At 38.5% G+C, this 27,955-nt stretch overlaps 1 protein-coding gene across 1 annotated transcript in view; it reads right to left on the bottom strand.

Annotated features, from left to right (window-relative positions):
- Window positions 1-27,955, bottom strand: part of DCHS2 (dachsous cadherin-related 2) — a 226,263-nt gene that overhangs the window by 46,520 nt on the left and 151,788 nt on the right. The window contains exons 9-13 of the mRNA XM_031464355.2: window positions 26,983-27,826; window positions 24,572-24,811; window positions 18,044-18,178; window positions 17,620-17,829; window positions 7,498-8,355 (exon numbers count right to left, since the gene is read on the bottom strand). Of these exons, the coding sequence (XP_031320215.2) occupies window positions 7,498-8,355; window positions 17,620-17,829; window positions 18,044-18,178; window positions 24,572-24,811; window positions 26,983-27,826 (2,287 nt within the window). The remainder of the gene's footprint in view (window positions 1-7,497; window positions 8,356-17,619; window positions 17,830-18,043; window positions 18,179-24,571; window positions 24,812-26,982; window positions 27,827-27,955) is intronic.

The raw sequence follows: 27,955 nt of genomic DNA, 5'->3' as shown, positions 1-27,955 counted from the left end.
ATAATGGTGGATACGTGCCATCACACATCTGTCCAAACCCACAGAATGTAAACCACCAAGGGTGAACCCTAATGTAAACTACGAACTTTGGGTGATCATGATGTATCAATGCACATGCACTGATTTTAACAAATGTACCACTCTGTGAAGGATGCTGATAATGAGGGAAGCAACACATGTTTGGGGGCAAAGGGCTCATGGGAAAGCCTGTACCTTTCTCTCAATTTTGCTGTGTACCTAAAAATTCTTTAAAAAGTAGTTGTTAAAATATATTAACCCTATTATATCTTTAAACAAGATATAATGGTTCAGAACAGAGTTATGCAAAATCACCTTGAAGAAACAGAATCACTCCCAGGGCAGAAGGCTTGACTGAGGTATTAAGATACCAAAGAAGGAATGTGTAATTAAATGGATGTTAGTGAGCAACAGAAGTCCAGGCAGTCACTAAGGCACCACAAAATTCTACTTGGCAGTGCTGTGTGAATTTTTTCTGAGGAAAGGGTAACATAGGCCAATGACGTTCAACACTTGAATCACACATATCCTGCTTGAACCATTTGGGATGAACAAGCAACTTTCTGAGTATAATTTGGCTCCTGTGTCCTTTTTCCTAGAGAGAGTTTGGTCATCCTGATATGACTCCTGTAATCCACATGGCAATCACAGTTCTTCTATAAATAAAAGAGCCGCATTCTGGTTTGTATATCAGTCTTCTTCCTAACGGTAATAAGTCCCAACCTCAGGAGAGGAACTCCCTACTTTGTTAAGATGAGGTCTTGAGCCTACATCGCGGAGGCTTAGCTGTGGGACTGGGGTTAATTTGAAAACGTGAAAACTTCTTTGTGAGATGTTTGCCTTCTTTTGAGAGAACTAGACCTTGCCTAAGGCCTTTCTCCTTCTCTTTCCTCCAGAAGTATCTCAGAGTCAGAGCTAAGGTGAAGGAATTCGATACAGTTTGCAAATGGCTAGTTAGTTGGCACTCATTCTAATGAATTTCATTCCAAACAGGAGATTGGCCTTAAATAATGAAATATGAATGACTGATAATATTGACTTCCCTCTTCATTATCATAAGAGTTATAAATTTTTGCCCTGTTCAAAGTTGTGGATGACCTAGAGACACCAGTTCCAAACTTATGGGAATTCTGTTACTTTGGAAAGTATAGATCTTACCTGGTTTGGAGACAAAGTGGAATAGAATAGAGTGGTAGGGTTTCAGAAGCTGCAAGTATCACATCACTGTTAAATAATTGTTAAGTAACAACTAGTTGCTCTGGTGAGAATTTATACCTAGCTAACTTTACAGAATTCAATTAAGGATTTGGAACAGAAAGAGGAGAGCAGTAACAACATAAACAGTGACTGGTATTCTCCAGACGTAGCAGACAAACTTATGGTCACCCGGGGGGAAAGGAGGTGGGAAGGGATAAATCAGGAGTTTGAGATGTGCAGATACTAACTACTAAATATAAAATAGATAAGCAACAAGTTTCTACTATAGAGCACAGGGTACTACATTCAACATCTTATAGTAACCTATAATGAAAAGGAATATGAAAAGGAATATACATATGCATACATGACTGAAACTTTATTCTGTACACCAGAAATTGACACACCATAGTAAACTGACTATACTACGATTAAAGAAAAAAAAAAAAAACAGTGACTAGTACTGTCATATGACCTGACTTAGTCTTTGTGGTTTCCTTGTGAATTAGTTGTTACCATCTCCACTTTGCAGAAAGAGAAAGAGAGCTTGCCCATCTTGGGCAAGAGAGCAGTAGAGAGCCACTCAGCTGCACTAACTCCCACTGCAATTTCCATACTCCACACACACGTGCCCAACTTTACCAAGAGCAGAAGCCCGAATTCTGGACCAACTGCCAAAGGGCCAGAAGGGTTTTTCTCCAAAATATCAAGGTCTAATTTGTTTATTAGACAATAGTGAAAAAGCAGGGAAGGGGAGCAGGGCATAACTACTAAAGGAGTGACACAGCAATTGAGGGCAAGACAAGCTGGTTAGAACCAAGATGGCAGAAGATTCGACTTCCAGTAGACCTTGAGCCTCATGGCACACCCACAGGTGCCATGAAAGTTCTTAGGCTGATCACAAAAGGTCAAAAAGTGGGCGGGGGCCCAATTCCTGGAAATCCCTGCCCTTTCCCCAAAGTCGTTGGAATAATCCTCCTACTCATTAGCATATAAAATTATCGAGCCCATAAGACCTAACAACTCTGCACCCCGCGGTTCTCTCTCTTGCCTTCTGAGATGGCCTGCACTCTGTCTATGGATTGTGTATCTGTTTTTACTTTAAACCAAATGCCCCCACACATTTCAGTCTCTCTCCCTCTCACCTGTCTGAGATGGCCCACATTCTGCCTAAGAAGTGTGTATCTCCTAAGCCATTTTCCCTTCTGAGACGGCCCGCACTCTGTCTATGGAGTGTGTCTCTCTAAATAAACTTGCTTTCACTTTACCATGCCTTACTCTTGAATTCTTTCCTGTGCAAGGCAAGAACCTATTCTCTGACAATAGTAGATACATTTTACTAGTTAGAATGCCCGCATGTAGCACCATGTGTTAATTTTATCTCAAGTCTTTTAACATCTAAGTGTTTATTTTCAATCAGCGTATCAATCCAATTCACAATTTCAATTCTTCCCCTCATGGTAATTCAAAAATGCATAAAGCTGCGGAAAGTCCACATTAGGGGCTCTGGTTCTTGACTCATGGTCATCAGCATAACCAAAGCTCTGGAAGCGAAACAGAAGAAATAAAAGCTGGCTTCTAGAAGGTTCATTTAAAGTGTTTAATGGATTGAAATGTCATGGACAACCACGTGGTTTATCTTCAGTTCAAAAAGACTCAGGATGGTTATATTTCCGCTCATGTGGTACAAAAGGAACAGTGAGTGATACGAGTAAATTGCAGGGAACCCTTTGGACTTTCTTGTCACCTTGCTGTACGGCCAGCCTCTCTTACAGGCCACTGAAGCCCTCTGAGATGACTCTTCGTACGAATAAGTGAACATTTCATGACTTAAAGAGACTTTACCTACCAAAGGGTTGCTTCTCAAATGCTATAAACTATAAAAAAAAAAAACTATATATATAAAACTATATATTGAACTATACATTGTTTTAAACAATTGAAGTGTTAAGTTTAATGTTGTTGATAGAGGAATACAAAACTCAAGCTTGTGGGCTTTCCAAGAAAGAAACTTGAACTAAATATAAATACATTGGAGTTACTTGTTTTAACTTTTTATTTTCTAAAAAAAATACAGGGGGAAGGTATAACTCAGTGGTAGAGTGCATGCCTAGCATGCATGTGGTCCTGGGTTCAGTCCCTAGAACCTCCATTAAATAAATACAGAAACCTAATTACCTCATCCAAAAAAAAAAAAATAAACAAAAAATAAAACACACAAAAAACCCCCACCTAAATGTTAAAAGTGGTTTAGGGTGATTACAATTTATGATAATACAAAAAATAATTCACTCAGGATGTCAAGTGGTGCCTGTTGATGGGATGCTGAGTAAATCACATAAAACATAAGCTTCCAAAAGGCATATATATTTTTCATTTGAAAATAAATATTAAAATTACAGGCATATTTTGAAGGGAAATCATACAGGAAGTCATAAAATGCTATTAAATAATTTATATCAAGGCCATTCTGACACTGATCAGTGGATTTACAATCTTTTAAAACCACTGGAACTCAAATACAAAAAAAAAAAAAAAAGTCACTTTCTGGTGTCCGTGATATGACCTGGCAGTATGTACTGAATTCATGCTCCCAGGAAAGCTCTGGCCAGCTTGAAATGTCAGTCAGTATTTGATGTACCTCGTCACTGGTTTTTACTGGAGCCTAGGAAATCCTGCCGACCCTGGTGTAGGTTAGTTGCATCTAATCAGATTTGACAGACTTCTTAAGTGCCATCCTGTCCTTCTCTTGTTCCTCTTGTTATAAGTTGCAGCCTTTAGTCTACCTCTCTGCTGAGGCGTCATGACCTTCACACATGTCGTAGCTACTCCTCAAAGCAAGGACCCAGTTCATTGCTTCAGATATCTTAAAACGGACACCTACCCAGACATTTATGGGTACCATGTGCTTGTATTACTGCCAGAGTATTTCTAACCTTCTTTATGTGTAAGATTTAATAAGTAGAATTGTAAAGTGTGAAGTTCCATTAAAAACGCAACAGTCAAATTTAATTCAGTAATTCTAAATACAAGAGGACTAAGAAGGACAACTCTGATCAGAGGTCACAGAAAACACAATGATGTGACAGCAGAAAAAAGCCTTCCCACCCATGTATTCATTAGCTTTTCTGACTGAATCTGAAAGTAGCAAGAAAGTAATACGGTCTTCACTGTCTTCTGCTCTAATTTTTTTATCTCAGCCCGGGTTACTCTTAACCATATTGATTAATCCCAACTGTTAAGGTTGGGAGTAGATGGAAGGTTGAGTGATAAGAAAAAGACTAACATAAGGGTAGTTTCGTCTTGTGACGGCTGCTTCCTGCCAACAGAGTGCATCTCCGACATAGAAATGAATGGCACACTGCAAAAATGGAAACGGGTGCAAACCGCCCCCAACCACGGCCGTTTTTATTACTTTTATTATTAAATCATTTCTGAATTCAACCACAGATATTATTATACTTACTAATCGTATCTTAATTTCATATTGAAATGTTTTCTTTGGGGCACGTTAGATATTGACTTCTATTTAGGTTTAATCCTGCAAACAAATTGATCTGGGAGAACTGAGAAAAGAGATCTTAATTAGGAAGTGACCAGGTGCATTCCTTAAGTTTTAGAAATTTCATTGGCTAGTGTGAAAATGTGTGATAACAATGATGACTTCTATGCCAGCTCTTTTGAGGAATAACTTATTGATTTCCTAATTTATATATATATATGTATATATTTATTTAATGCCTATTACTCTGCAGAATTTATATTGGATGAGAAAGTTCCCTAGTAGTTGTTGGAAACCTTAATAGGTGAAGAATACCTGAATGGACCAGGGAAGGGAAAACCATTCTGAATGGAAGCCGAAGCCTTCACAGCGATCTCCAAGGCTCTGCTCCACCTACCAGTTCTCTGACCTCATTGTTCACGATCTTCCCCCTCGCTGACTCTGCTTCAGTCACACAGTCTTCTTTACTGCTCTCTGAGCAAATCAGGCAAGCTCCCACTGAACTTTTTCCTGTTTTTCTGAAATGCTCTGCCTCCCATTATATGAATGGCTACCTCCTCTCCTTAAGTCTTGGCCCAAATGTCACTTGCTCAGTGATGCCTGCCCTAACCTGCTATCTAAAAATTGCGCTTTGTGCCCTTCCCCCGCACTCCCTGCTCTGCGTTTTCTTTATTCCATAGCTCTTAACACCGTGTGACATACACTGCGCTTCAGCTATTTACCATGTTCCGTGATCCTGTCTCTCTACCCCTGCTAGAATGCAAGTTTCACAAGGACGAGCATCTTTGTGTTTTAGCTCACTAGTACATCCCAGTAGAAAAGTACCCAGCACTTCATACTCCATAAAACCGCTGTTGAAAGAGCACATAAAATATCTGAAGAGCCACAGTGCAGAGCAGGACTAGGACTTATGGGCACACACAAAGGAGGAAGACACGAGTTTAACGTAGCAAACTGACTTTCCAAAAAAGGGGTTTTCCACCTTGGTCATGTGACCCAATCACCTGCAGGGCCAGTTAAAACGACAGGTCCCGGATTCCAGACCTACTGAAGTAGGACCTTCAGGGGTCATCCTAGAATGATTATTTCACGCCCAAGTTCAAGAACCGCCGGATCCTAAACTCTCAGCCACTGCAACATTCAAGGACAGACTGAAAGGCCGCATGTCAAGGGCGTTCAGGAAGAAATGTTTGTACGTTCACTGCAGCCAAAAGCTGGGCTCAAAAATGCCATCAGTTCAAGACTGATTAATATACGTTCTGTTGCATCATTTAGGAAATGTTAACCTTCCTTTCCCTCAGGCTCTGCCCTGAAGTTGGGATGTATACCTCTCAAGAGGAAAAGAACTAGAGCTCTGAGGAGTATCTCATATTATTTAACACTGAACTCTTATGTGGAAGTCTCATTACACCCAAAAATATAGGTGGAAATTTCTACTTATTTTGGAAGTCACTATTATTTCATTTAATAAAGGTAATTGAAATTTACTCTTAATTATGTTTAAAATCGACAAGAAGCCTGCTGAGTAAGTAGCCCGGGAGATAACCATTATTCAAAAATCAAAGTCAGGTTAATAATCTGCAACGTGAAAAGAACTCTAATTTAATATTCAATGTTAAGTGGAATAGTCTCTTCATAGCGAAGGCAGCATACGATGTGTAACAAAAATATTTTCACTGTGAAATGAACAAATGAGTTTCAGAAAAATGCAGGCTGCCTTTTAAATAATGTTTGTTGTAGGCACAGATAAAGTGAGACTGAATCTCAAATGACAAAACAAGAACAAAAAAATGACAGAGAGCCAGCAAACAGCACACCTCAGACCCTTCTTTCACAAACTCCTTTTCTCTCACGTCCATTTGCTTTGCCCTCTGGCCAGCTCAAAGATTCAGAAGATTTATTTCTCAACTTTCTAGTAAGATATAATTACCCAGATTGGATTTTTTTTTTTTCAACTCACAATTATCTCCAAATGGGCTTTTTGCTTTGGGGTAGAAAGATCATTTAAATTAATTTTTTTTTATGTTTCCCATTATGGCATAAATTTGAGTAGGGAAACAACTGAAAAATAATGAGGGAAAAGAGTTACCGTTCACAGGAGCCTGTTCGGAGTAGTGTAATATCTGCCAAATTCTTTGCAGATCAGATATTACTGTACTGTTTGAAAGCAATGCTGACTGTATCAAAACGAAGTCATAATAATAATTAATTTGCAGGTGCCATATATTACACGCTGACCATGTTGCAGACACTGCTTTAAGTGCTTTGTATCAACTCGCTTAGTCCATCCGCAGCAGACCCTAATGCGTTAGGTACAATTATTATCCCTAATTAGAGATTAGAGAACTGAGGGGCAGATACACTGCCCAAGGACACGCAGTTGCTGTGACTTAAACACAACGTCCTTCCAGGAAAGTATTTTAGCTAATGTACCATTGTTAAGGATTCATAAACATTTCAATCAAATGGCTTTTTTTTTTTTTTGAGACTTTAAACTTAGGTTAACTGAAACTTCAAGAGCCCTGAATGATTTAACTTTCAGTATTTTCACTACTTTTTGCTGTCTTTAGAGGGTTGTGAGTGGGTTACTGGATTTGAGTGTATTTTTCTAATAACACACTTCTGTCTAATCATATACACTTTGAATGAAAATGGGCATACCAAGAAGTGGCTGGACTCAAAACTTCATTCACTGAGTCTGCAACAGCACCCACTGTACCGTCCTTAGTTTTAAGCATTTTGCCAAAACAGGGACAATATACGGAACACGTGGCACTCACCTGCTTCACAATTTTCAGTCACAATCGCCTTATATAGACGTTGGCTGAAGGAAATCTTTATATCTTCTCCCTCCATGTGAACGACCAAGAGACCAGTGGTTGTCCTGGCTGGGACCCCTTGGTCCATAACTTTTAATTGCAGCCAGAAAGGAAAATATTCTGAAGATGGGTTTTTCTGAAGCTGAATTTCTCCTGTATATTCACTAATTGAAAATATGGACTGAGGCTCTGCAAAGCTAAAAATGACAGTTCCGTTGGGCCCCAAGTCTGGGTCACTGGCTCTCAGGATGGCAGTTGTCCGGTTTGTAGGTGACTGGCGGGAAAGAAAAATATCAAAGGGGTTCTGTTCCCAAACTGGATCATTGTCATTAACATCAGTGACATGTACTTGGATAATCGCTGTGGTGCTTCTCGAGCCCTGGATGCCACAGTCTCTGGCCACAGCCCTGAACGTGTGTTCAGATCGGGCTTCTCGGTCGAGGGTGTGGCCAGTTCTCAATATGCCAGTCATGGGATCAATGGTGAACGCCCCAGGGGCCGCATCCACCAGAGAATACTCAGTTTGCCCATTCAGGCCTTCATCCTTGTCCACAGCAGAGAGCACAAGGACCACAGTTCCCACCTGAGCATCCTCTCTCACGGAGGACCAGTAATGGAGCTTGGGGAAGGCAGGGCTGTGGTCATTGTCATCCAGAACTCTGACCTGCAGCTGCATGACGGCACTCCTGGGTGGATCCCCCAAATCAGAGCACAGGATGACTAGAGCGAAGTCGCTGACTTGCTCCCGGTCCAAAGCGCGAGTGGTTGAGAGCTCTCCCGACGTTTCATTGACAGCAAAACACTCATCGGTGTTTCCCTCTATTAAAGAAAACAAATTCCAAGTCCATTTGAATTGAAAAAGTAGCAGCCCTTTGCTATGAATATATATGTAATATATACACACATTCAATAAACATTTCCTGATTATTACATCTTAGGACTTTTGTAAACACTTTTGTCAGTCTATGATAAAAAGTCCCTGCCCGCATGAAGCTTCTATTACGGGGGATAAACAACATGATGTAATTCAATATCTATCTTAGTTCAGTGCGTAATTCATAATGCTTGCTGTGACTGATTTGCAATAGTACGAGTTTGTGTGTGTGTGTGTGTGTCCAACTTCAACTTTTTAAATTTATATACTTTTCCCCTTGAGAGGATTAAAATGCATGTTCTATTTGAAATAAAACAATAGTAGACAGGGATAAGAAGCAGGATGTCCATTTTGAGGTATCAATCAAAAGTTAACAGATAGATTTACAACGGCACATTTGTAATATTCCCAAATGTTACTCACTCCAGATGGAGTGCTGGTTATACTATTACATTAAGTGCCTCTTCTGCATTTCCTGGCCTTTTGTGCATGAATCATAGCATTTCTGTTAGAGAGAGTAGAACACCTGTCTGTTTCTTCCATAACATAAGCAAGGGTGATGTTTTATTCTTCTCTGTCTCCTTCAGAAGGTTTCCTTTTACTATTATCCACGGTACCAAGTAGAAGAAAAGTTGAAACTAAACACAGGGATAAAAAACTTCCAAAGATGTTTTAAAACCTCAGCCTGAAAATTAGTTGGGAAAATGTGGTTCAGTGACCTACTAGCCATATTCTTGGATGAGGGGCATGTTCTTGGACAAGGGGCACTGTCCCCAGTAGGGTGGGAGTCTACTGGAGGCTGCCAGAGGCTCATGGAAGAAGTGGACGAGCATTCTGAGAAAACAGTCATAGGTAGTGCTGGGGCCGGGGAGAAGGGACCTGCACCGGGATGTACTCACAAGACACAGTGAATTTGTACCTAACATATGGATGACGAGACAAACTACATTTCTGTGGCAATTGTGGTTGATAAAGTAAGTCATTTCTTCAGCAAACATTTAAAGAACACCTATCGTGTACCAAGTATGTGCTGGTCGCTGGGAATACGAGGAGAAGACATGGTTCTCGCTTCCAAGAGTTTACAGTCCAGGAAGAGAGGCAGGTCAGTACCTGGACTTTGAAGTGTGGTGTGAAACTCACACATGCAGGGCGCTGGGAAGCACTTTGGAAGAGCAGAGCGGTCCTGCGTTAGGATGGCCAGGAAATGCCTATTGGAAAGAGTGACATGAAAACTGACTCCTAAAGGGGAGGAAGCCAGGCTACAAGTCTCAGGAGGAGGGAAGAGGAAGAGGGTAGAGGGAAGAGCCTGGGTGAAGTCTCAGGAATATGAGAAATCAGCAGTAGCAAATGTCTTCATGTGACTAGAACACAGGATTCCCTGGGTATCTGAGTGTAGAGAGCAGCAGGGCACCGAATCATGAACAGCCCTGTGTACAGTGCTGAAGAGTCTCTATTTTATCTTAAAATCTTTGGGGAACCCCCGCAGGATTGTAGACAGGAAAACGTCATGAATCACCTTTCTGTTTCAGGAAGGGTACTGGGCAGCGATGTCAAAGCTTGACTAGCGTAAGAAAAATTAGGAGGCTATTAGAAGTAATCTACATGAGCGATGAGGAGGTTCTGAAATAAAGACTGGGTCCTTGAGGCTGTCAGAAAAAAAAATGTGAAATAGTCTGAAATGGAAGGAAAAAAATGTGAGTGTTGTGGAGTAAAAATAAAAAATGTGAGTGGGTGACTGGTCTGGCTTTGTCATCAGCGTTGTCTCCCAGGTATTTTATCTTCATTGTCTTTCAGCTGTTTTATCGCCCTGCAAATTGTTGAAAATTAATAAATAATGAAAATGGTTCTTGTCCACAGAAATTCAAATTAATCATGTCTAGTGGAATGCGAATGATCATTTTCTTGTGGGTAGACCTCTCCTGCATTTCAGAGTTCCTTATTTTCTGCGTGTGGGTTGGATGTCTCCTTGAACCAATTTTAACATCACTTTGGTTTGTCCATTAGTTAATGAGGTGAATAAAAATCGTTGGAAGTTGTTAATTTTATGTTTGTATGACAGTAATTCTTTTACTTTAAAAAATGGTCTTTGATGGGGAGTTCTGGAGTGAGGGTGGCACACAGCCAAGTCCACAGCCCACTACAAGGACATAAAGTGTGAACAAAAATGCAATTTCTTGCCAAAGGCACTGATCCCAATTCTGCTCTCTCGCTGTAAAAAGAAAGAGAGAGTGGGAAATAAAAATTTATTAGGAGGTGGGAAGACCCTGGATTCACCTTCCCCCACGAACACATCAAAACTACAAACTACATATAGAGACACTTTCTCTGGGAATGACCTGAAGATGAGCAGAATGGCTGTTCTGCAACCAAGCTTACGAAGAAAGAACCATGAGGAGTCTAGTAAGAGGGAAGAAGAAATCTAGTCAAGACCCACACCTCTGGTGGGAGAGCCAGAAGAGGAGAAGGATTTCACAGGCTCAGGGATCCACCCTCAGGAGTGAGGGGTCTGAGCCCCACCTTGGGCACCCCAGCCCTGGAGTCCAAGACTGGGAATATCAGCCCCTTCAGGTGGTTTGAAAACCCACGGAGCTTAGTGGAGGGCTGTCGGAAACTGAGATTCTGCTCTTGTAGAGCACGAGCACAAACTTGTTTGTTCCCAGCCCCAGCACAGAGGCAGCAGACTGAAAACCACCTGGCATTCTGGTCAGTCTGCCCTGACTGCTCCAGTGCACCTCACCCCTGCTTGAAACAGGCTCTTACCTCAGCTCCTCATGCTCCAGCCTCACTCCTTTACAAGGCAGTGACCACCACTGCACTTTGGGAGAAGCCAGTTCTTGCACCAAGTTCCTGTTCCAGACCCTTAGGTCCCAGCACCACCCCTGGCCAAGGCAGAAGCTCCTTTAGCACTGAAGAGAAGCTAAGCTTGCTCAGGATTGTAGCGCCAGCCCCTCAGGCCCTGGCCCCACCCCCTGACAGGGCAGTGACTGCTAGCGCACCCCAGGAGAAGACATGGCCCACGACCACTTTAGATCCAGCTCTCCCACCAAAGCCACTGGGCAGACTGCATAAGAATGTGCCAATATAAGACATGCCTTCAAGACTGAAGTAGGTATGTTTTGCTTAATTTCATAGAGACAAACAGAGAAAGTCAAACAAAATAAGAAGACAGAAGAACATGTTCCAAAGGAGGGGAGGGAAAGTAATAAAACAGAGATAAGTAGTTACCTGATAAAGGGTTCAAAGCAATAGCCATAAAAAAATTCCACCAAACTTGGGAAAAGAATAGAGGAACACAGTGTGAACTTCAACAAATGATGATAAAATATAAAAAAGAACAAATTAAAGCTGAAGAATACAGTAACTAAAAGGAAAAATACGCTAGAAGGAATTAATAGCAGGTCAGGTGATAATAGAGGAACACATAAGTGAACTGTAGTCCGAATAGTGAAAAACACCCAATCAGAACAGCAAAAAGAAAAAGAAAAATTTAAGTGAGGATAATTGAAGGGACCTCTAGATCATCAAGCAAACTAACATTTGCATTATAGGAATCACAGAAGAGAGAGAGAAAAAGGCAGATGACATATATGATGAAATTATGGCTGAAAACACCACTAACCTGAAAAGGGAAATAGATATCCAGGTCCACAAAGGACAGAGTTCTAAACAAGATGAACCCAAGGAGACCCACACCAAGATACATCAAAATTAAAATAGAAAAACTTAGTATGAGAGAATTTTAAAGGCAGAAAGAGGGAAACAAAGAGTCACATACAAGTCTCATAACTATTAGCTGCTTTTTCAGAAGCAATATTGCAAGCCAGAGAGAGTGGCATGACATATTTAAAGTGCTGAAAGGAAAGAACCTACAACCAAGGACACTCTACCCAGCAAGGTTATCATCCAGAATTGAAGGAGAGGTAAAGAGTTTCCTGGACAAGTGAAAACTAACAGAGGTCATCACTACCACTAAACTGGCCTTATGAGAAATGTTAAAGTGTCTTCTTTAAGTGAAAAAGAAAATGCTATAACAACAAATAAAAAAAGACATGAAGAAAAAAACCTTAATGGTAAAGGCTACTTAAATAAGGTAGTACAAAGGTTAAAAGACAAAAATTGTAAAATCAACTATAACCACAATAAACAGTTAAGAGGTACAAATAAAGATGTAAAATATGACAACAAAACATAAAACATAGTGGAAAGGAAGAAAAAAACGTAGTGCTTTTAGAATGCGTTTGAACTTAAATGACTATGTTTAAGATAAGTATATATATAATTGATATATATGAACCCTATGTTAACCACAAATCAAAAATCTACAACAGATACACAAAAACAAACAGAAAGGAACCCAAAAATAATACTAAAAATATCATTAAAATGCAAGGGAATAGACTAAAAGAAGAAAAGAACAGAGAGGAACTACAAAACCAACCATAAAACAAGTAACAAAAATAGCAATAAGAACATACTTATCAATAATTATATAAGTAGATTAAATGCTCCAATCATAGGAAATGGGGTGGCTGAATGAATAATAAAGCAAAACTCATCTATATGCTGCCTACAAGAGACTCACTTCAGGTCTTAAGACACACACACCTGAAAGTGAAAAAATGGAAAAAGACATTCCATGCAAATAGAAACGAAAAGAAAGCTGGGATAACAATTAGAATATCAGAAAAAAAATAGACTTTAAAACAAAGTTTGCAACAAAAATGAAGAAGGGCATTTTATAATGATAAAGAGGTCAATACAAGAAGAAGATATAACATTAATAAACATATATGCACCTTGTATAGGAGCACCTAAATTTATAAAGCAAATATTAACAGACACAAAGGAAGAAATGGACAGTAATACAATAATAGTAGGAAAACTTAATACCCCATCCAGACAGAAAATCAATAAGGAAACAATGGCCTTATGACATATCAGGTCACGTGGACTCAATAGATACACATAAGATATTCCATTAAAAACAGCAGAAAACACATTCTTTTCAAGTGAACGTGGAACATTCTCCAGTATAGATAATGTGCTAGGCCACAAAAAATTTTCCAACAAATTTAAGAAGATGGAAATCATAACAAGTATCTTTTCTGATCACAGTGGTATGAAACTAGAAATCAATTACAGGAAGAAAACTGGAAAAACCACAAACACGTGGAGGGTGAGATAAATGATGTTATTCATTTGCATACTAGAAATGCTAATACTTATATTCACTGACATGAATCATTTATACTGTATATTAGTCTAAAATAAGATAAAATAGCATACATAAATTATTCAACAGTGTAAAATCGGTTTGTTTCATTCACTGAGGTTCATGGAAAAGTATTTTTCCAAAGATCAAATCAGTTATCTCTGCAAGATATAAGATTTTTTATTTATTACTGTTGTTTTTCATCAATTGTGTATATATGCTGCAAGTATATATCATTTTATCATCAGGGTGAAAAAAAAGGCCATAAAACAATTCTCATTTTGGAGCAAAATGGGTGGTACACAGAAAGCGTGGCTTGGTATAGAATTTTTAGCAGAGAGTGACAGCTTCCAGAAGCTAGTCTCAAAGCTCTTTTTACAAGACCCTAAAACAGCTTCTTTTCATCAGAAGCAGTCTCTCAAGCATTACTCTAGCTTCAATTCATATTTTATATGTACTCTGACATATGCTGAAAATTAGCTTCTTCACTCTTTTTTTTTTTTTTTTTTTTTTTTTAGTGAATAAGATATGGCCTTCTCAAGACTGCCATGCTAATGTTAATGTTCCTCTGCCAGTAACTTTATGTCTCTGATCTAGAGAGCGATGTCACAAAATTATGTTCTAGGGTAGAAGTTCCTTAAGACCTCGATCTCCAGAGTAAGACTAGATCTGAAGTGCCTCATTGGTCTTTAGACCTGGGAACTCTCTGTCTACTCCCAACCTCTAGACCTGAAAGAAAGGCTTTTGTGTATGGTGTATATATCTCCCTGTGCTACACAGTACAATCTTGTTTATCTATTCTACATTTAGAAATCCCGGTCCCTTCCCACCCCCCATCCTTCTGGCAACCACAAGTTTGTATTCTATGTCTATGAGTCTGTTTCTGTTTTTTTTTTTTTCTATTTTCTGTTTTTCTATTTGTGTGTGTGTTTTTTTGTTTTTCGTTTTTTGTTTTTTTTTTTAGATTCCACATATGAGCGATCTCATATGGTATTTTTCTTTCTCTTTCTGGCTTACTTCACTTAGAATGACATTCTCCAGGAACATCCATGTTGCTGCAAATGGCATTATGTTGTCAGTTTATACAGCTGAATAGTATTCCATTTTATAAATACACCACCTCTTCTTTATCCAGTCATCTGTTGATGGACATTTAGGCTGTTTCCATGTCTTAGCTATTGTAAATAGTGCTACTATGAACATTGGGGTGCAGGTGTCATTTTGAAGTAGGATTCCTTCTGGATACAAGCCCAGGAGTGGGATTCCTGGGTCATATGGTAAGTCTATTCCTAGTCTTTTGAGGAATCTCCATACTGTTTTCCACAGTGGCTGCACCAAACTGCATTCCCACCAACAGTATAGCCTCTCCAGCATTTGCCATTTGTGGACTTTTGAATGATGGCCATTCTGACTGGTGTGAGGTGATGCCTGATTATAGTTTTGATTTGCATTTCTCTGATAATTAGTGATACTGAACATTTTTTCATGTGCCTATTTATCATTTGTATGTCTTCCTTGGAGAATTGCTTGTTTAGGTCTTCTGCCCATTTTTGGATTGGGTTATTTGTTTTTTTCTTATTAAGTCATATGAGCTGCTTATATAGTGTGGAGATCACGCCTTTGTCAGTTTCACTGGCAAAAATTTTCTCCCATTCCGTAGGTTGTCGTTTTGTTTTACTTATGGTTTCCTTTGCTGTGCAAAAGCTTGTAAGTTTAGTTAGGTCCCATTTGTTTACTCTTGCTTTTATTTCTGTTGCTTGGGTAGACTGCCCTAGGAGAGCATTTTTGAGATGTATGTCAGATAATGTTTTGCCTATATTTTCTTCTAGGAGGTTTATTGTATCTTGTCTTATGTTTAAGTCTTTAATCCATTTTGAGTTGATTTTTGTGTATGGTGTAAGGGAGTGTTCTAGCTTCATTGCTTTACATGCTGCTGTCCAGTTTTCCCAACACCATTTGCTGAAGTGACTGTCTTTATTCCATTGTATATTCTTGCCTCCTTTGTCGAAGATGAGTTGACCAAAAGTTTGTGGGTTCATTTCTGGGCTCTCTATTCTGTTCTATTGGTCCATATGTCTGTTTTTGTACCAATACCTTGCTGTCTTGATGACTGTAGCTCTGTAGTATTGCCTGAAGTCTGGGAGAGTTATTCCTCCAGCCTCATTCTTTTTCTTCAGTAATGCTTTGTCACTTCTAGGTCCTTGATGGTTCCATATAAATTTTATTATGATTTGTTCTAGTTCTGTGAAATATGTCCTGGGTAATTTGATAGGGATTGCATTAAATCTGTAGATTGCTTTGGGTAGTGTGACCATTTTAACAATATTGATTCTTCCAATCCAGGAGCATGGGATATCTTTCCATTTTTTAAAAGTCTTCTTTAATTTCCTTCATCAATGGTTTATAGTTTTCCATGTATAAGTATTTCACCTCCTTGGTTAGATTTATTCCTAGGTATTTTATTACTTTGGGTGTTATTTTAAAGGGGATTATTTCTTACTTTCTTTTTTCTGTTGATTCATCGTTAGTGTAAAGAAATGTAACTGATTTTTGAACGTTAATCTTGTAACCTGCTACCTTGCTGAATCTTCGATCAGCTCTAGTAGTTTTTGTGTGGACCTTTGAGGGTTTTCTATATATAGTATCATGTCATCTGCATATAATGACACCGTTACCTCTTCTTTTCCAGTTTGGATCCCTTTTATTTCTCTCTCTTGTCTGATTTCTGTGGCTAGGACTTCCAAGACTATGTTGAATAGGAGTGGTGATAGTGGGCATCCTTGTCTTGTCCCAGATTTTAGTGGGAAGCCTTTGAGTCTTTCACTGTTGAGTACTATGCTGGCTGTAGGCTTGTCATATATAGCTTTTATTATGTTGAGATATGTTCCCTCTATACCCACTTTGGTGAGAGTTTTTATCACAAATGAGTGTTGAATTTTATCAAAAGCTTTTTCTGCATCTATTGAGATGATCATGTCGTTTTTGTCCTTTCTCTTGTCGATGTAATGTATTACATTGATTGATTTGCATATGTTGAACCACCCTTGTGTCCCTGGGATGAACCCCACTTGATCATGATGTATAATCTTTTTTATGTGCTGTTGGATTCTATTTGCTAGTATTTTGGAAAGGATTTTTGCATCTATGTTCATCAGTGATATTGGTCTGTAATTCCCTTTTTTGGTGGTGTCTTTGCCTGGTTTTGGTATCAGGGTGATGGTGGCTTCATAGAATGAATTTGGGAGTATTCCTTCTTTTTCAGTCTTCTGGAAGAGTTTGAGAAGGACTGGTATGAGTTCTTCTTTGTATGTTTGGTAGAATTCCCCGGTGATGCTGTCCAGTCCTGGACTTTTATTCGTAGGGAGGTTTTTTATTGCTAATTTGATTTCATTTCTAGTGATCAGTTTGTTCAAATGGTCAGTTTCTTCTTGATCCAGTCTTGGTGGACAGTATGTTTCCAGAAACTTGTCCATCTCCTCTAGGTTATCCAGTTTGGTTCCATATAGTTTTTCATAATATTCTCATATGATATTCTGTATTTCTATGTTATTTGTTGTAATTTCTCCATTTTCCTTTCTTATTTTGCTTATTTGTGCTCTTTTTCCTTCTTTGTGAGTTTGGCCAGAGGTTTGTTGATTTTATTTACTCTTTCAAAAAAGAAAGTCTTTATTGCTCAAATTAGTAAAAATAAGTGATCATATGAGAAAAATGAAAATAGAAAAAAAAGATCTGTTCCTTCTGTACATTCACTAATGTCAGTGGATTACTAACAACAAGAGTTGTCAAGGGCAGGTTTTTGAGGCGTTTGGAGCTCAGAGGTTCAGGGGAGGAGGAGGAGAGGAGGCCCAGGGCACCAGTCAGTTTTTCCTACAGGGTGTGTATTGTGTAGACACTGTGTAGACACCAAATGCAGAATACTCGCCATGAAGCGTGTGCCAACCAAGTTGGTATCCTGGAGAGGTGGCGGGGGTGGGTGTTAAATAAAGAAAATACTTACCAATTATGTGATATCTAACAGCTCCGTTACTGCCAGCATCCATATCAGAGGCCAAAACAGTGTAGACAAGTCCTGGCTCACGGTTTTCCAGAACCTCAATGTCACGGGTGGGTACAATAATCTCCGGTGCATGATCGTTTTCATCTTCCACGGTGCAGAGAATCGTTGTGGTGCCGGACAGCGTAGGGACTCCCCCGTCTCGTACAAGTACTGACAAGGAATAAAAGACCACACAGACAGTGGCTCTTAATTCATACCTCCAATATATTGCCCTAACCAGACAGCATCAGACCAAATTAACTGGGTAGCACTGGATCAATAACACTGTATTTAAAGACGCCCTACTGAAAGGTAAAATTTCACCTCTAACCTCCCGTCTGCCTATTTTTGTGTGTTTGTTTAGCACACTCAAGGGACCCCTTACCTCGAAGGGTGAGGACTTCCTGAACTTCTCTGTCCAGTGTGGTGGCTGTCACTACCTCTCCAGTGACAGGATTTATCTTGAACAACCCGGATGAAGCACCTGGCATGAGTTCAAACTGAAGCTTGGAATTGATTCCTAAAGGAAAATACAGAGAAACACTAAATAATTATCTCGATGGAATCCATCTGTCTGTCTTCCCTTTCCCTATGAACTTGTTAGGCCACAGATGAAAAAGGCAAGGCACTTAACCTTCAAATTAAAGTCAAAAACAAAAACAAAAAACACAGCTCTTTGGGCTGTTCTTGTTAAATAAAAGCCTCATGGGCTGAAATACTTGATTTTCAAAAGTCTTATGAGACTTCTCCATGATGAATGCTTAAGATTTTCTCCCTCTCATGAAAAATTTCTTATGAGTGTGCAACCCTAATATTCCTAATTACTCCTTCTAACACCTCTGACTGTGATTTAATGGCATAATTGTAAGTTTGCAGGGCCAGCGATAATTTCTGTAGATGGACACCCCTGTTTAAAAACTCGTGCTCAGTTGTGTTACTCTGTTCATTCTTCAGCACGGGAGGCCAGCACATAGAGTTGCTTATGTGTGTGTCTTGTGTTCACTTTGTTTTCTACTCAGCATTCGGTCTCCTATCTGGAGTGAGAAATGCGGTACCGCGTAATTACGCATTTTGGAAATAATTCTTCCCTTATTTCTGTGGTTGTATTTCTCCCCTAAGAAAAGCGTCACGCCATTTCCATCACTGGTTATGAAGATCACTCGTACCGTTCACTTGAACGAGTCTGTCCTATGACATTGAAGCTCACTTGCACTTCATGCAAGTTCCTTTCGATCATTTCTGTGCTCTTTTCTTAACGAACAAGAATCTAGCTATAGATACAGTACTCAGTGTAAATAGTTTTACACTTTAATAAAAGGTGAAATACTGTCCTCTAGACTTCACAGACAACTTCAATTACAAATTTCCATCTTGCCAGTCTTAAAAAGTACATTTTCCCAAGGGAGCGGGGGGTGGGGGGTGGGAAGGGACAGACTGGGATTTCAAAATTTGTAGATACTGACAGGCATATGCAGAATAGATAAACAAGGTTATGCTGTATAGCACAGGGGAATATATACAAGATCTTGTGGCAGCTCACAGCGAAAAAAATTAACAATGAATATATGTATGTTCATGTATAACTGAAAAATTGTGCTCTACACTGGAATTTGACACAACATTGTTAAACTATAACTCAATAAAAAATGTTTAAAAAAAAGTAAATTTTCTTCTGCCATGGTCTACTAGGTATAATACTGAACTGAGCACTGGAAAAAGTGGAATACAATGCTAGTTTTATATGAGGATAAATATATATGTCTTCTTACTATGTCACTTGAAAGAGAAGGGATATTTGGGACAAACTTCAGGCATATTAATGACCTAGAGAAAACAGTCTAATAACATAGGATCAATATATTTGAGATAGCATGACCAGAAGTCACCAGATGCTGTATTTATTCCAGAAGATTATAAGGAGGAAGAAGCAAGCCCTAACTGAGTTCTAAAAGAGCCATAGGATATTACTTTGAATTTATCCCACATTATTTAAACAGAGAAGGGTGCAAAGTCTGGAGTGTGAAGATGTGTTTGTGCAAACTCCAGTTATAAATAAAGACCTCATTTATCCTTAATAATAAACGAGGAGGTTTTGAAGGGGAGTGGATTGTTACCTCAGGGATGAAAGTCTATGTAGAATAATAGAAATAATAAAATCTGAAAGTTTTTAAAAAGTCAGGAAGTATTGGATACAGAGGTAAAGCACATTAGAGAATAACTGTACTGATGTAGTAGGAAATTTTAGATTTGAGTTTACGTTTAAGCACATGAAGACATTTTCTAGGTTTGACAAGTGATGGGAATTAAACATATATAATATATGATACAATATGTAATATATATAATGTATAACACATAATGACATCATATAATAAATGAGTGGATTTATTTCAAAAATAAAAGGTCCCAAATTAAAAGATGCCGCTCTCCATGAAAGTTCTGTGAAGGCAGAGGCCACACTGGTTTGACGCATCACTGGGCTGTCCCTTTGGCAAGCAGCACTATGCCTGGCCAATTATGCTCACCACCTATCTATTTGAGGACCAACAGAAGTAGATGTAAGATGGTACTGTTCCCATTTTCACAAGGTGGGATGAGACAGACAGGAACAACAGATTCTAACAGTCTGGAATTTTTAGAAATTCTGTCTTGGTTAAAAAAAGAGATGACGTGATCATTATGAGATCAAAGTAATCACTATAATTATTAAATAATCTTCTCTAGATGTAAAAATCAAGAATTTTTTTCCTCCTCTTCTATAGCCAAGCTTCTTAGAAAAATGCTGTCCATTCTCTGCGGCTAGCTTGAAGCCAGTGCCATTCGAGTTATTCTTTCTACAGTCACCAATGAGCTTCTCGTTATAAAATCTACTGTCTGTGTTTAGTTGTTACCTGACTTGTCTTCTATCTGACTTCAGATATTGCTGACTGGTTTAAAAAAAAAAACACACACAGAAAGGAAGGAACAAAGAGAGAGAGGAAGGAGGGGGGAAGGAGTTCATTCTATCTCCCTTCCGACTCACTGCCATCAGTTTCCACCCATATTGCATCTGATGAGCAGAAAATAGCAAAGTCACTCAGATGTCTTCCTTAGATACATGTTAGACCAGTGGTTGGCAAAGTATAGCCTACTGGCCAAATCCAGCCTGACCCGGGGTTTTGTAAAGTTCCATTGAAACCCAGCCACACTCATTTCTTTACATATTATCTATTGCTGCAGCCTTGTTCCAATATCAGAGGTGAGTGACAGAGACCGCATGGCTTGCAAAGCCCTCAAATTCAGTACCTTGTCTTTTACAGAGAAAATTTTGCATAACCTGGTCCCCGAGTAAAGGTTGGAAAATGACAGGAGTTGAGGACAGAGAGGAAAGCTACAGTCACTTATTAAAGTGCCTGGTTGTTAAGCTGAAAGAGGAGAGAACTCTAGCCTCAAACCCATGAGGAATTAATAAAGAATTCTGACCAGGGAATGTGGTTTTCAGATTTACTTTTTATGAAGATCGTTTTTCGTTCCTCAACTGTACAATGCCGGTCCAACTCAAACATTTCTAAATAAAAATAGGATTGTGCCTGGATGATTGAATGAAGAAATAAACAAACAAATGAGTTCTGAAGAGGGAAGGCAACTTGAAGTAGCCAGTTTCACAGAAGCTCCAGTTTCTCAGACCATATAGTCGAAAACATTTACTGAGCTCCAATGTCATAGCTTGCGTTATCATAGGGACCAGAGATAAAAGCAAATAAAATATGTTCTGAACCCATGAGTTCACAGCTTAAAAGGCAGGCAGACAATTAAACAATCCTATAATCAAAATGCATGGATTAAATGAAATAGGACTGTATTTCAAAGTTTTAATAGTGACTGTCTTTGGGTGAGTGGGCCTTTTTGTTTGTTTGCTTACTATTTAATTAATTCTAAGACATTTTTTCTCCTGAAATTTTAACATTTCTGAAGTTAGATGCATCTTACAATTAATGGCGTCTTAGATTCCATGAAATAGATGGAATACTGTCATGGCGGTGCTTCTCCACTGCTCCAAGAGTAGGCAGGTGGGTGCGGTTGTACATTCAGCGTGAGACAGTTGCCAGGAAAGCAGATGTGGAGTTTATTCAAGATAAATCCAGATACAGAATACATTTTTATCGGATAGAGCATAAGATTTCACTATAGAGTTGGACGTTTTTGTACAGCAACGTACTGCTGAGTTATTTTCTATTCGCCACGATTGGTTCAATGCATCACCGGGACTGAGTCATCCTCCCTGGTGGGGCAGCCTTCTCCCTTCCCCCCGCCCCCCAGGACTAGGGGAGAGGTACGCTGGGGGGCAGATCTTTTTTCACTAACAATGGAGCTCTTGTTGGTGGCACCAAAGGCTGTAGCAGTTTTAATATCTTAGTTAGAACATAGTAGTTGTTTTTCCCTTTTAATACCAGAAAAAAACTCCTGTTAGAACCAGTGTGAGTCATACACCATAAACATTCAGTGCTCAAATTCCTATGGGTTTTGAATGCCAAACGACACTGTAGGCGTACATTTTGAAAACTGCATTGTAGAATGCTAGAAAACATATGTTACCCTGGTATTAAGTAATGCTATGGTTTTTTTAAAAAATACATACTATAAAGTAAACCATTCATAAATTCCAATATGATGCCAGTTATGGTAAAATCCTGACTATGTCATTTTAATTCCCATACATAATCCTTTTTCATTGTCTTAACCCAACTAGCAAAAAAAAAAAAATATTTAGGGCAAATACGTTCAAAAGCACACCCAAATTCACATACATTTACATATCCACTTGTTTAACAGATCTGGTCTCTTTAAAGACACTGAGATTTCCAGTAAGCCAAAATTGTCTCCAAAACTTGTGAAGGGTCATGAGACTCAGAAGACGCTAATGTGTATCTCAAACACCCACAAATGCAAAGCCAGAAACCCAGCAATTTTGTATTTAAATTCTCCGGCAAACCATGATCTTTAGAATAATAAACTTGCAGTTCTAAGTAAGAGGCTGCAGACTATTCACTCCAAAAGAAAGTAACACTAACACTTGGCAACTTGACAGTAAAAACTGGAAAACATATTTACGGTAATCATCTTTAGTTGATAAACAAAACGTTTTGAGAGAAATTCTTTTCTCCTTCAAATGTTAAAGAAAATTAGCCCTTTTAGCAGAGTCTGTTCTAAAAAAATAAAGTTAATAAAATAAAGTAAGGTCAAAGGGAGAAGCATTTTACAGACTTTTAATTATTGCTAAATCAACACAACATCACTGATGGATTCAGTATGTCTGTGGGCTTTGGGAAGCGGTTTCTGTGTTGCCCAGAGCCCTGTGTTACTCAGTATATGCCAGAGAACGCTCTCAGAGAATGTTGGAAATATTGGAAACACAAAGCTTATGTATATTTTCTGTTGTTTCTATCACCTAAAAACCATACCGCCAGAAATGTGCTAAATAAATTCTTTAAGCCCCAGTTGGGACAAGCCAACTGTTAGCACACTCCAGCCCTGTTGCTAAGCATAATAAGCAAACTCTTGGATCACACTGCCCCACTCTGGTCAAAAGAGAGAAAACTGGGTTAGCCCTTGAAAGTTTTCGTAGCATCACATACAAATTCAAGTAAAATGCATTTCATTAAAAGATGATGTTTTCCACCTACTGTATATCACAGGGAACTATATTCAACTTCCTGTAACAATATATAATGGGAAAGAATCTGAAAAGAAAAAATACATAAATATGTATGTGTATAACTGAATCACTTTGCAGTACACCTGAAACTAACACTATAGATCAAGTACACTTCAATAAAATTTTTTTTAAAAAGACGATGTTTTCCAAAGGGCAAAGCATCTAGATGGCATGTAATTTAGTTTAAAAGCTCAAGAGAAATGTATCTTTTACTTTTCTGATGAACAACCTAGGAAGAAAATGCTAGTGTTAATACTATTATTTCCATAGAAACATCTGTTACAATTCTTGCAAGAAACGTACAAAATATTATACTGATTATGTATTGCCACTTGCTATATACAAATGTGAATTTTAAAAGACTAGCTTATTAAACTATTTATGTTAATTCAGATGGGAATATTCAGCATATATTTGCTGTTAATGGCAAACACGTCACTGTAATTTTTATAATTATTTTGTTTAAAATTTTAAAAAGATTATTATTAAAGTTACTGCAGCTTAAATGCCAAAAAGTCATAGTGATATTGGAAAGCAATTCCAAGACATTTACAAATTTCTAGCCACAATAACTAAAAGTCATTTGTCTGGACATAGCAGTTGATGTTATTAATGATAGTAATGATGTAAGTTAACATATTTTGACCATTTATTGGACCAGATGCTGGTCTCAGCTCTTCGTAGGCAATAACTCATTCATATGTACTACAAATCAGGCTGTATTACAATCCTCATTTTACCAAGAAGCAAAGAGAGGATCAGAGAGAATATACATTTCACCTTGAACACAGTTTGTTCAAGGTGAAACAGCTTAAGTGGTGATTCTAGGATTCAAACTCAGGCAGTCTGACACCAGCACCCTGTCTCCTCCTTTATGCTACATATAGAGGAAATAGAGAACCATTTACCTTCTTTTACTCAATGATCTGTTACAGTCAGAAAAATAAAATATGGTATTTTGTACTTGTTTATTATCAAGATCAAATAAATAAATTGTATGTTAATTATGTATCACTCCACTAGAAATAATCATAAAAAGCAACATAAGCAAATGCTGTAAAAAGTACACATTATCTTTACATGCCTGTATGTTTTCATGTGTATGCTAGTTAAAGAAATATTAGAAGTTTGAGATAATTAGCAACTGTTTTCATTGTTCTGGTCAATTATGCCAATTTTTGTTATTAGCATTCAATAGTTCCCATATTTTTGAGTTACCTGAATCTCTGTCCACAGCTTCAACCCTTGTGACAAACTCTCCTGCGTTTTGATTTTCTTTAACTGAAGCTTCATACAGGTGCTGCTTAAATACTGGTGCCTCGTCATTTACATCCAGGACCGTAATTGTCAAAGTCTGGGATGAAGAAAGTGTTGGGACTCCATCATCCACTGCCAGAAGGGTCAGAATGTGCTGGGTATTTAGCTCATAATCCAAAGGACAAGTTGTAGTTAGCAAACCTATTTTGAAAGAGAAGAAAAGGAATACATAATAAATATTCTTTGGAGAAGAATGCTTTCTCTACTTAATGTCTAAGTCGCTAAAAATTCAGAAGCTTTTTCTGTTAAAGAATATTATTCAACCCACTTTAAATTGATATATTATCTAGAATAAAGGAGAACATTTTTAATCAGATGAGTCATCCTAATTTAAATTATAAGGATGAATGAGAATTCAGAAATAATTTATTACGTATCAGTGTCTACTGAGATGATTACAACAGGATTATGTATCTACCCATTTACTTTAATTTTTTTAAATATCAAGGTTCCAACAGTATCCATCTTCATGTCAAATGACACTTCATGTGTAAAAGTAACAAAGTTACAAAAAGGTAAGTGTGGCTACATTCTTTGAGAGATTTAGTTTTTGTTTAAGAGTTACAGTCTCTTTATACTACCCTCAACTAACTGTCTTTTTTATTAACAAAAAAGTAAATATTTTATAACTCACATAATAAATTTCACGAATAAAACGCCTCTACCCTACTGCCTTTTAAGGATATAACTCATCCAAGCAATGTGTTTTAAAAAAGACTTGCACCCATATAGCTGATATAGAATTACAATTGTCAGTTTTTTTTTTTTTAGGATTGCTATTTGCTTCTCTAACACATGCTCTTCCTATAAAAACTTGTCTTCAAATAATTAAAGAGGTTTGCAGAGTTTATAAAATGATTTTTCATTAACTGTTTACCATTTTACATTTCATAGCAAAAAACCAGTGAAAATCTCACTTGGTCTTCCTTATTAAAAAAATGAGCCTCGTAAGAGGAAAAAGTAGCCCATCTCATATGAATGCATCCAGCAATTAGCATTTTGTATCTTTGAAAAGTACCGTAACTGAAACAGCCACGGCAATTGCTCAAGATTCATGATGCCTGTATTACCAGGACACAACTCTCATTTTATCCATTCTCTTTCACAATCTGAAATAGACCTTACTTAGCCATTTTAGAAAACATTTTAAGTATTGTTGAAACAAGTCCTCGGAGACCCCCGCTCTAACAGAAATCTGCAGTGGGGTCTGGACTATCTCTCTGTCAGCCAGGCTTTTAGATGGTGCTCACTCATGCCTCAGAATGGAGCCATATGTATAGGATTTAATAAATATTTTGATGAAATTTTCCAACAGTATACAGCCAGACTGTAATCATGACTTCCAAATCCTACACATTCAGTCCCATTCCAAATACTGCTCTTACTAACAGTTGGGCCAAATGGTATACATCTGAGACTTTTTTTCTAAGGCTCATGCAGACATGACTATTTTTTAGAGAATGTGATGGTAATCCATCTCTTCGATATCTTCTGCAAATCAGGCTGAAGGAGTTTCACTTCCAATGTCACAAGAATGACACTGTACCTATAAATATCCATCAAACTACATCACGACCTTTGGTAGATGTTATCCAGCAAAATGGTGACAGCAAGTCAAAGGAAGTGACAGTGAACGTCACTTCTGCAGAGTACCTGACAGTGAATACATGCTTCTACCAAAAAGAAAATCTCTCAATTTTAAGAAGTCAGGGCCTTAATGTCCAAATCAATCCAACCATTTAAAAATACATTATTTCCAACAATTTACAAGTGTATTTTTTTTTAAATTGAAGTATAGTCAGTGTACAATGTTGTATCAATTTCTGGTGTTCAGCATCATAGTTCAGTCATATATATACATACATATATTCATTTTCATATTCTTTTTCATTGTAGGTTACCACAAGATATTGAATATAGTTCCCTGTGCTCTACAGTATAAAGATAAGTTTCCATATTAAAGTCGTTGAATAATGTGGTTGACTAGTCATGTTCTACCTTGATTCACTTTGGGTACCACCTCCTACCCTGTGAAAACACACAATGGGGGCAAAGAAGTTTGCTACTGTATCTTCATCCCAGGACAGGTGAGCTAGCTACAAAGCAGGTCAATATTAACAAACAGGTCAATTACTGTTGCTTCTCTGAATACAATCTCTGTGCCCATCATCTGCATAAGTTAAACAGTAAATCAAGTCAAATCTCCTTAAAGCAGATGCATCTTGAGAACTACCATTTTACATCAGAGGAAAATGAGAATAATAAATGAGCAAGTGACCCCAGGCTTTAGCTGACAGTGATGTATACGGTACCTGATGCCCCATCTAGAACAAAGGCCATGTTTTCATTTCCTGAGAGGATGCTGAACGTCACGCTTCCATTCCTTCCTTCGTCTGGATCTTGAGCAGTTATGCGGTGCACCAAGGAGCCCACGGGGGCATCCTCTCTGACAAGGGCGATGGGGAAAGATATAAAAGTGGGGCTGTGGTCATTTACATCCAGAATCACCACCTTGGCCGTCAGCGATCTCAGTCGCCGCTCTGTCACGTTCGCAGCCTGATCGGATGCAGTCACCATCAGGACGACAGCTGGAACGCTCTCTCTGTCAAGCGGGGATGCAGTGACCAACGTGCCAAAAGAGGGGTGGATGAGAAACGGATTCGCTCCAGGGTGGTGGGCTTCGATGAAGTACTGTATTCTACTGTTCAGAAAACTCCCATCGCCGTCTTTGGCATTGAAGACGTGCACCAGGGTCCCGACGGGGGCATTCTCTTCCACGCTTATCACAATGAACTCCTCCTGGAAAGACGGCGAATGGTCGTTCTGATCTTCCACATCGACACTAAGGAAGACTGTGCTGTTCACGGGAGGGTTTTTGCTACGGTCTTTAGTTATCACCCTGAAAAGATAATGAGATGTCGTTTCATAATCAAGTTCCTTAGAGAGGAATAAGTCTCCTGTCGAGCTGTTGATGTCAAAGTGGCCATCCTTGTCATCGGCAGCAATGCTGAAGTGTAACTTTCCATTATGATGGTGTTGAAGGTGATCAGGTGACTTTATCAAGCTCATTACTTTCGCAGGCTTCAAGTTTTCTGGTAGAACTAAATGTCTAATATTCTGAGAAATGAGAGCTCCCCCTTTGGGTAGTGCTACCACCTGAAATAAGAAGAAAAAGGAGCTATCAGTTTGGGGTATTGTTTAGTAGTTTAATCAATATTCTTTCACAAGCTAATTCTTTCCACTTTTGTGACAGACATATGTTAACTGGTGAGAAAATGTCTTTTT

The sequence above is a fragment of the Camelus dromedarius genome, chromosome 1, assembly GCF_036321535.1.
Source record: "Camelus dromedarius isolate mCamDro1 chromosome 1, mCamDro1.pat, whole genome shotgun sequence".
NCBI classification, from domain to species: Eukaryota; Metazoa; Chordata; class Mammalia; order Artiodactyla; family Camelidae; genus Camelus; species Camelus dromedarius.
The sequence above is the reverse complement of the archived record's forward strand: the minus strand, read 5'-3'. Positions and strand labels throughout refer to the sequence as shown.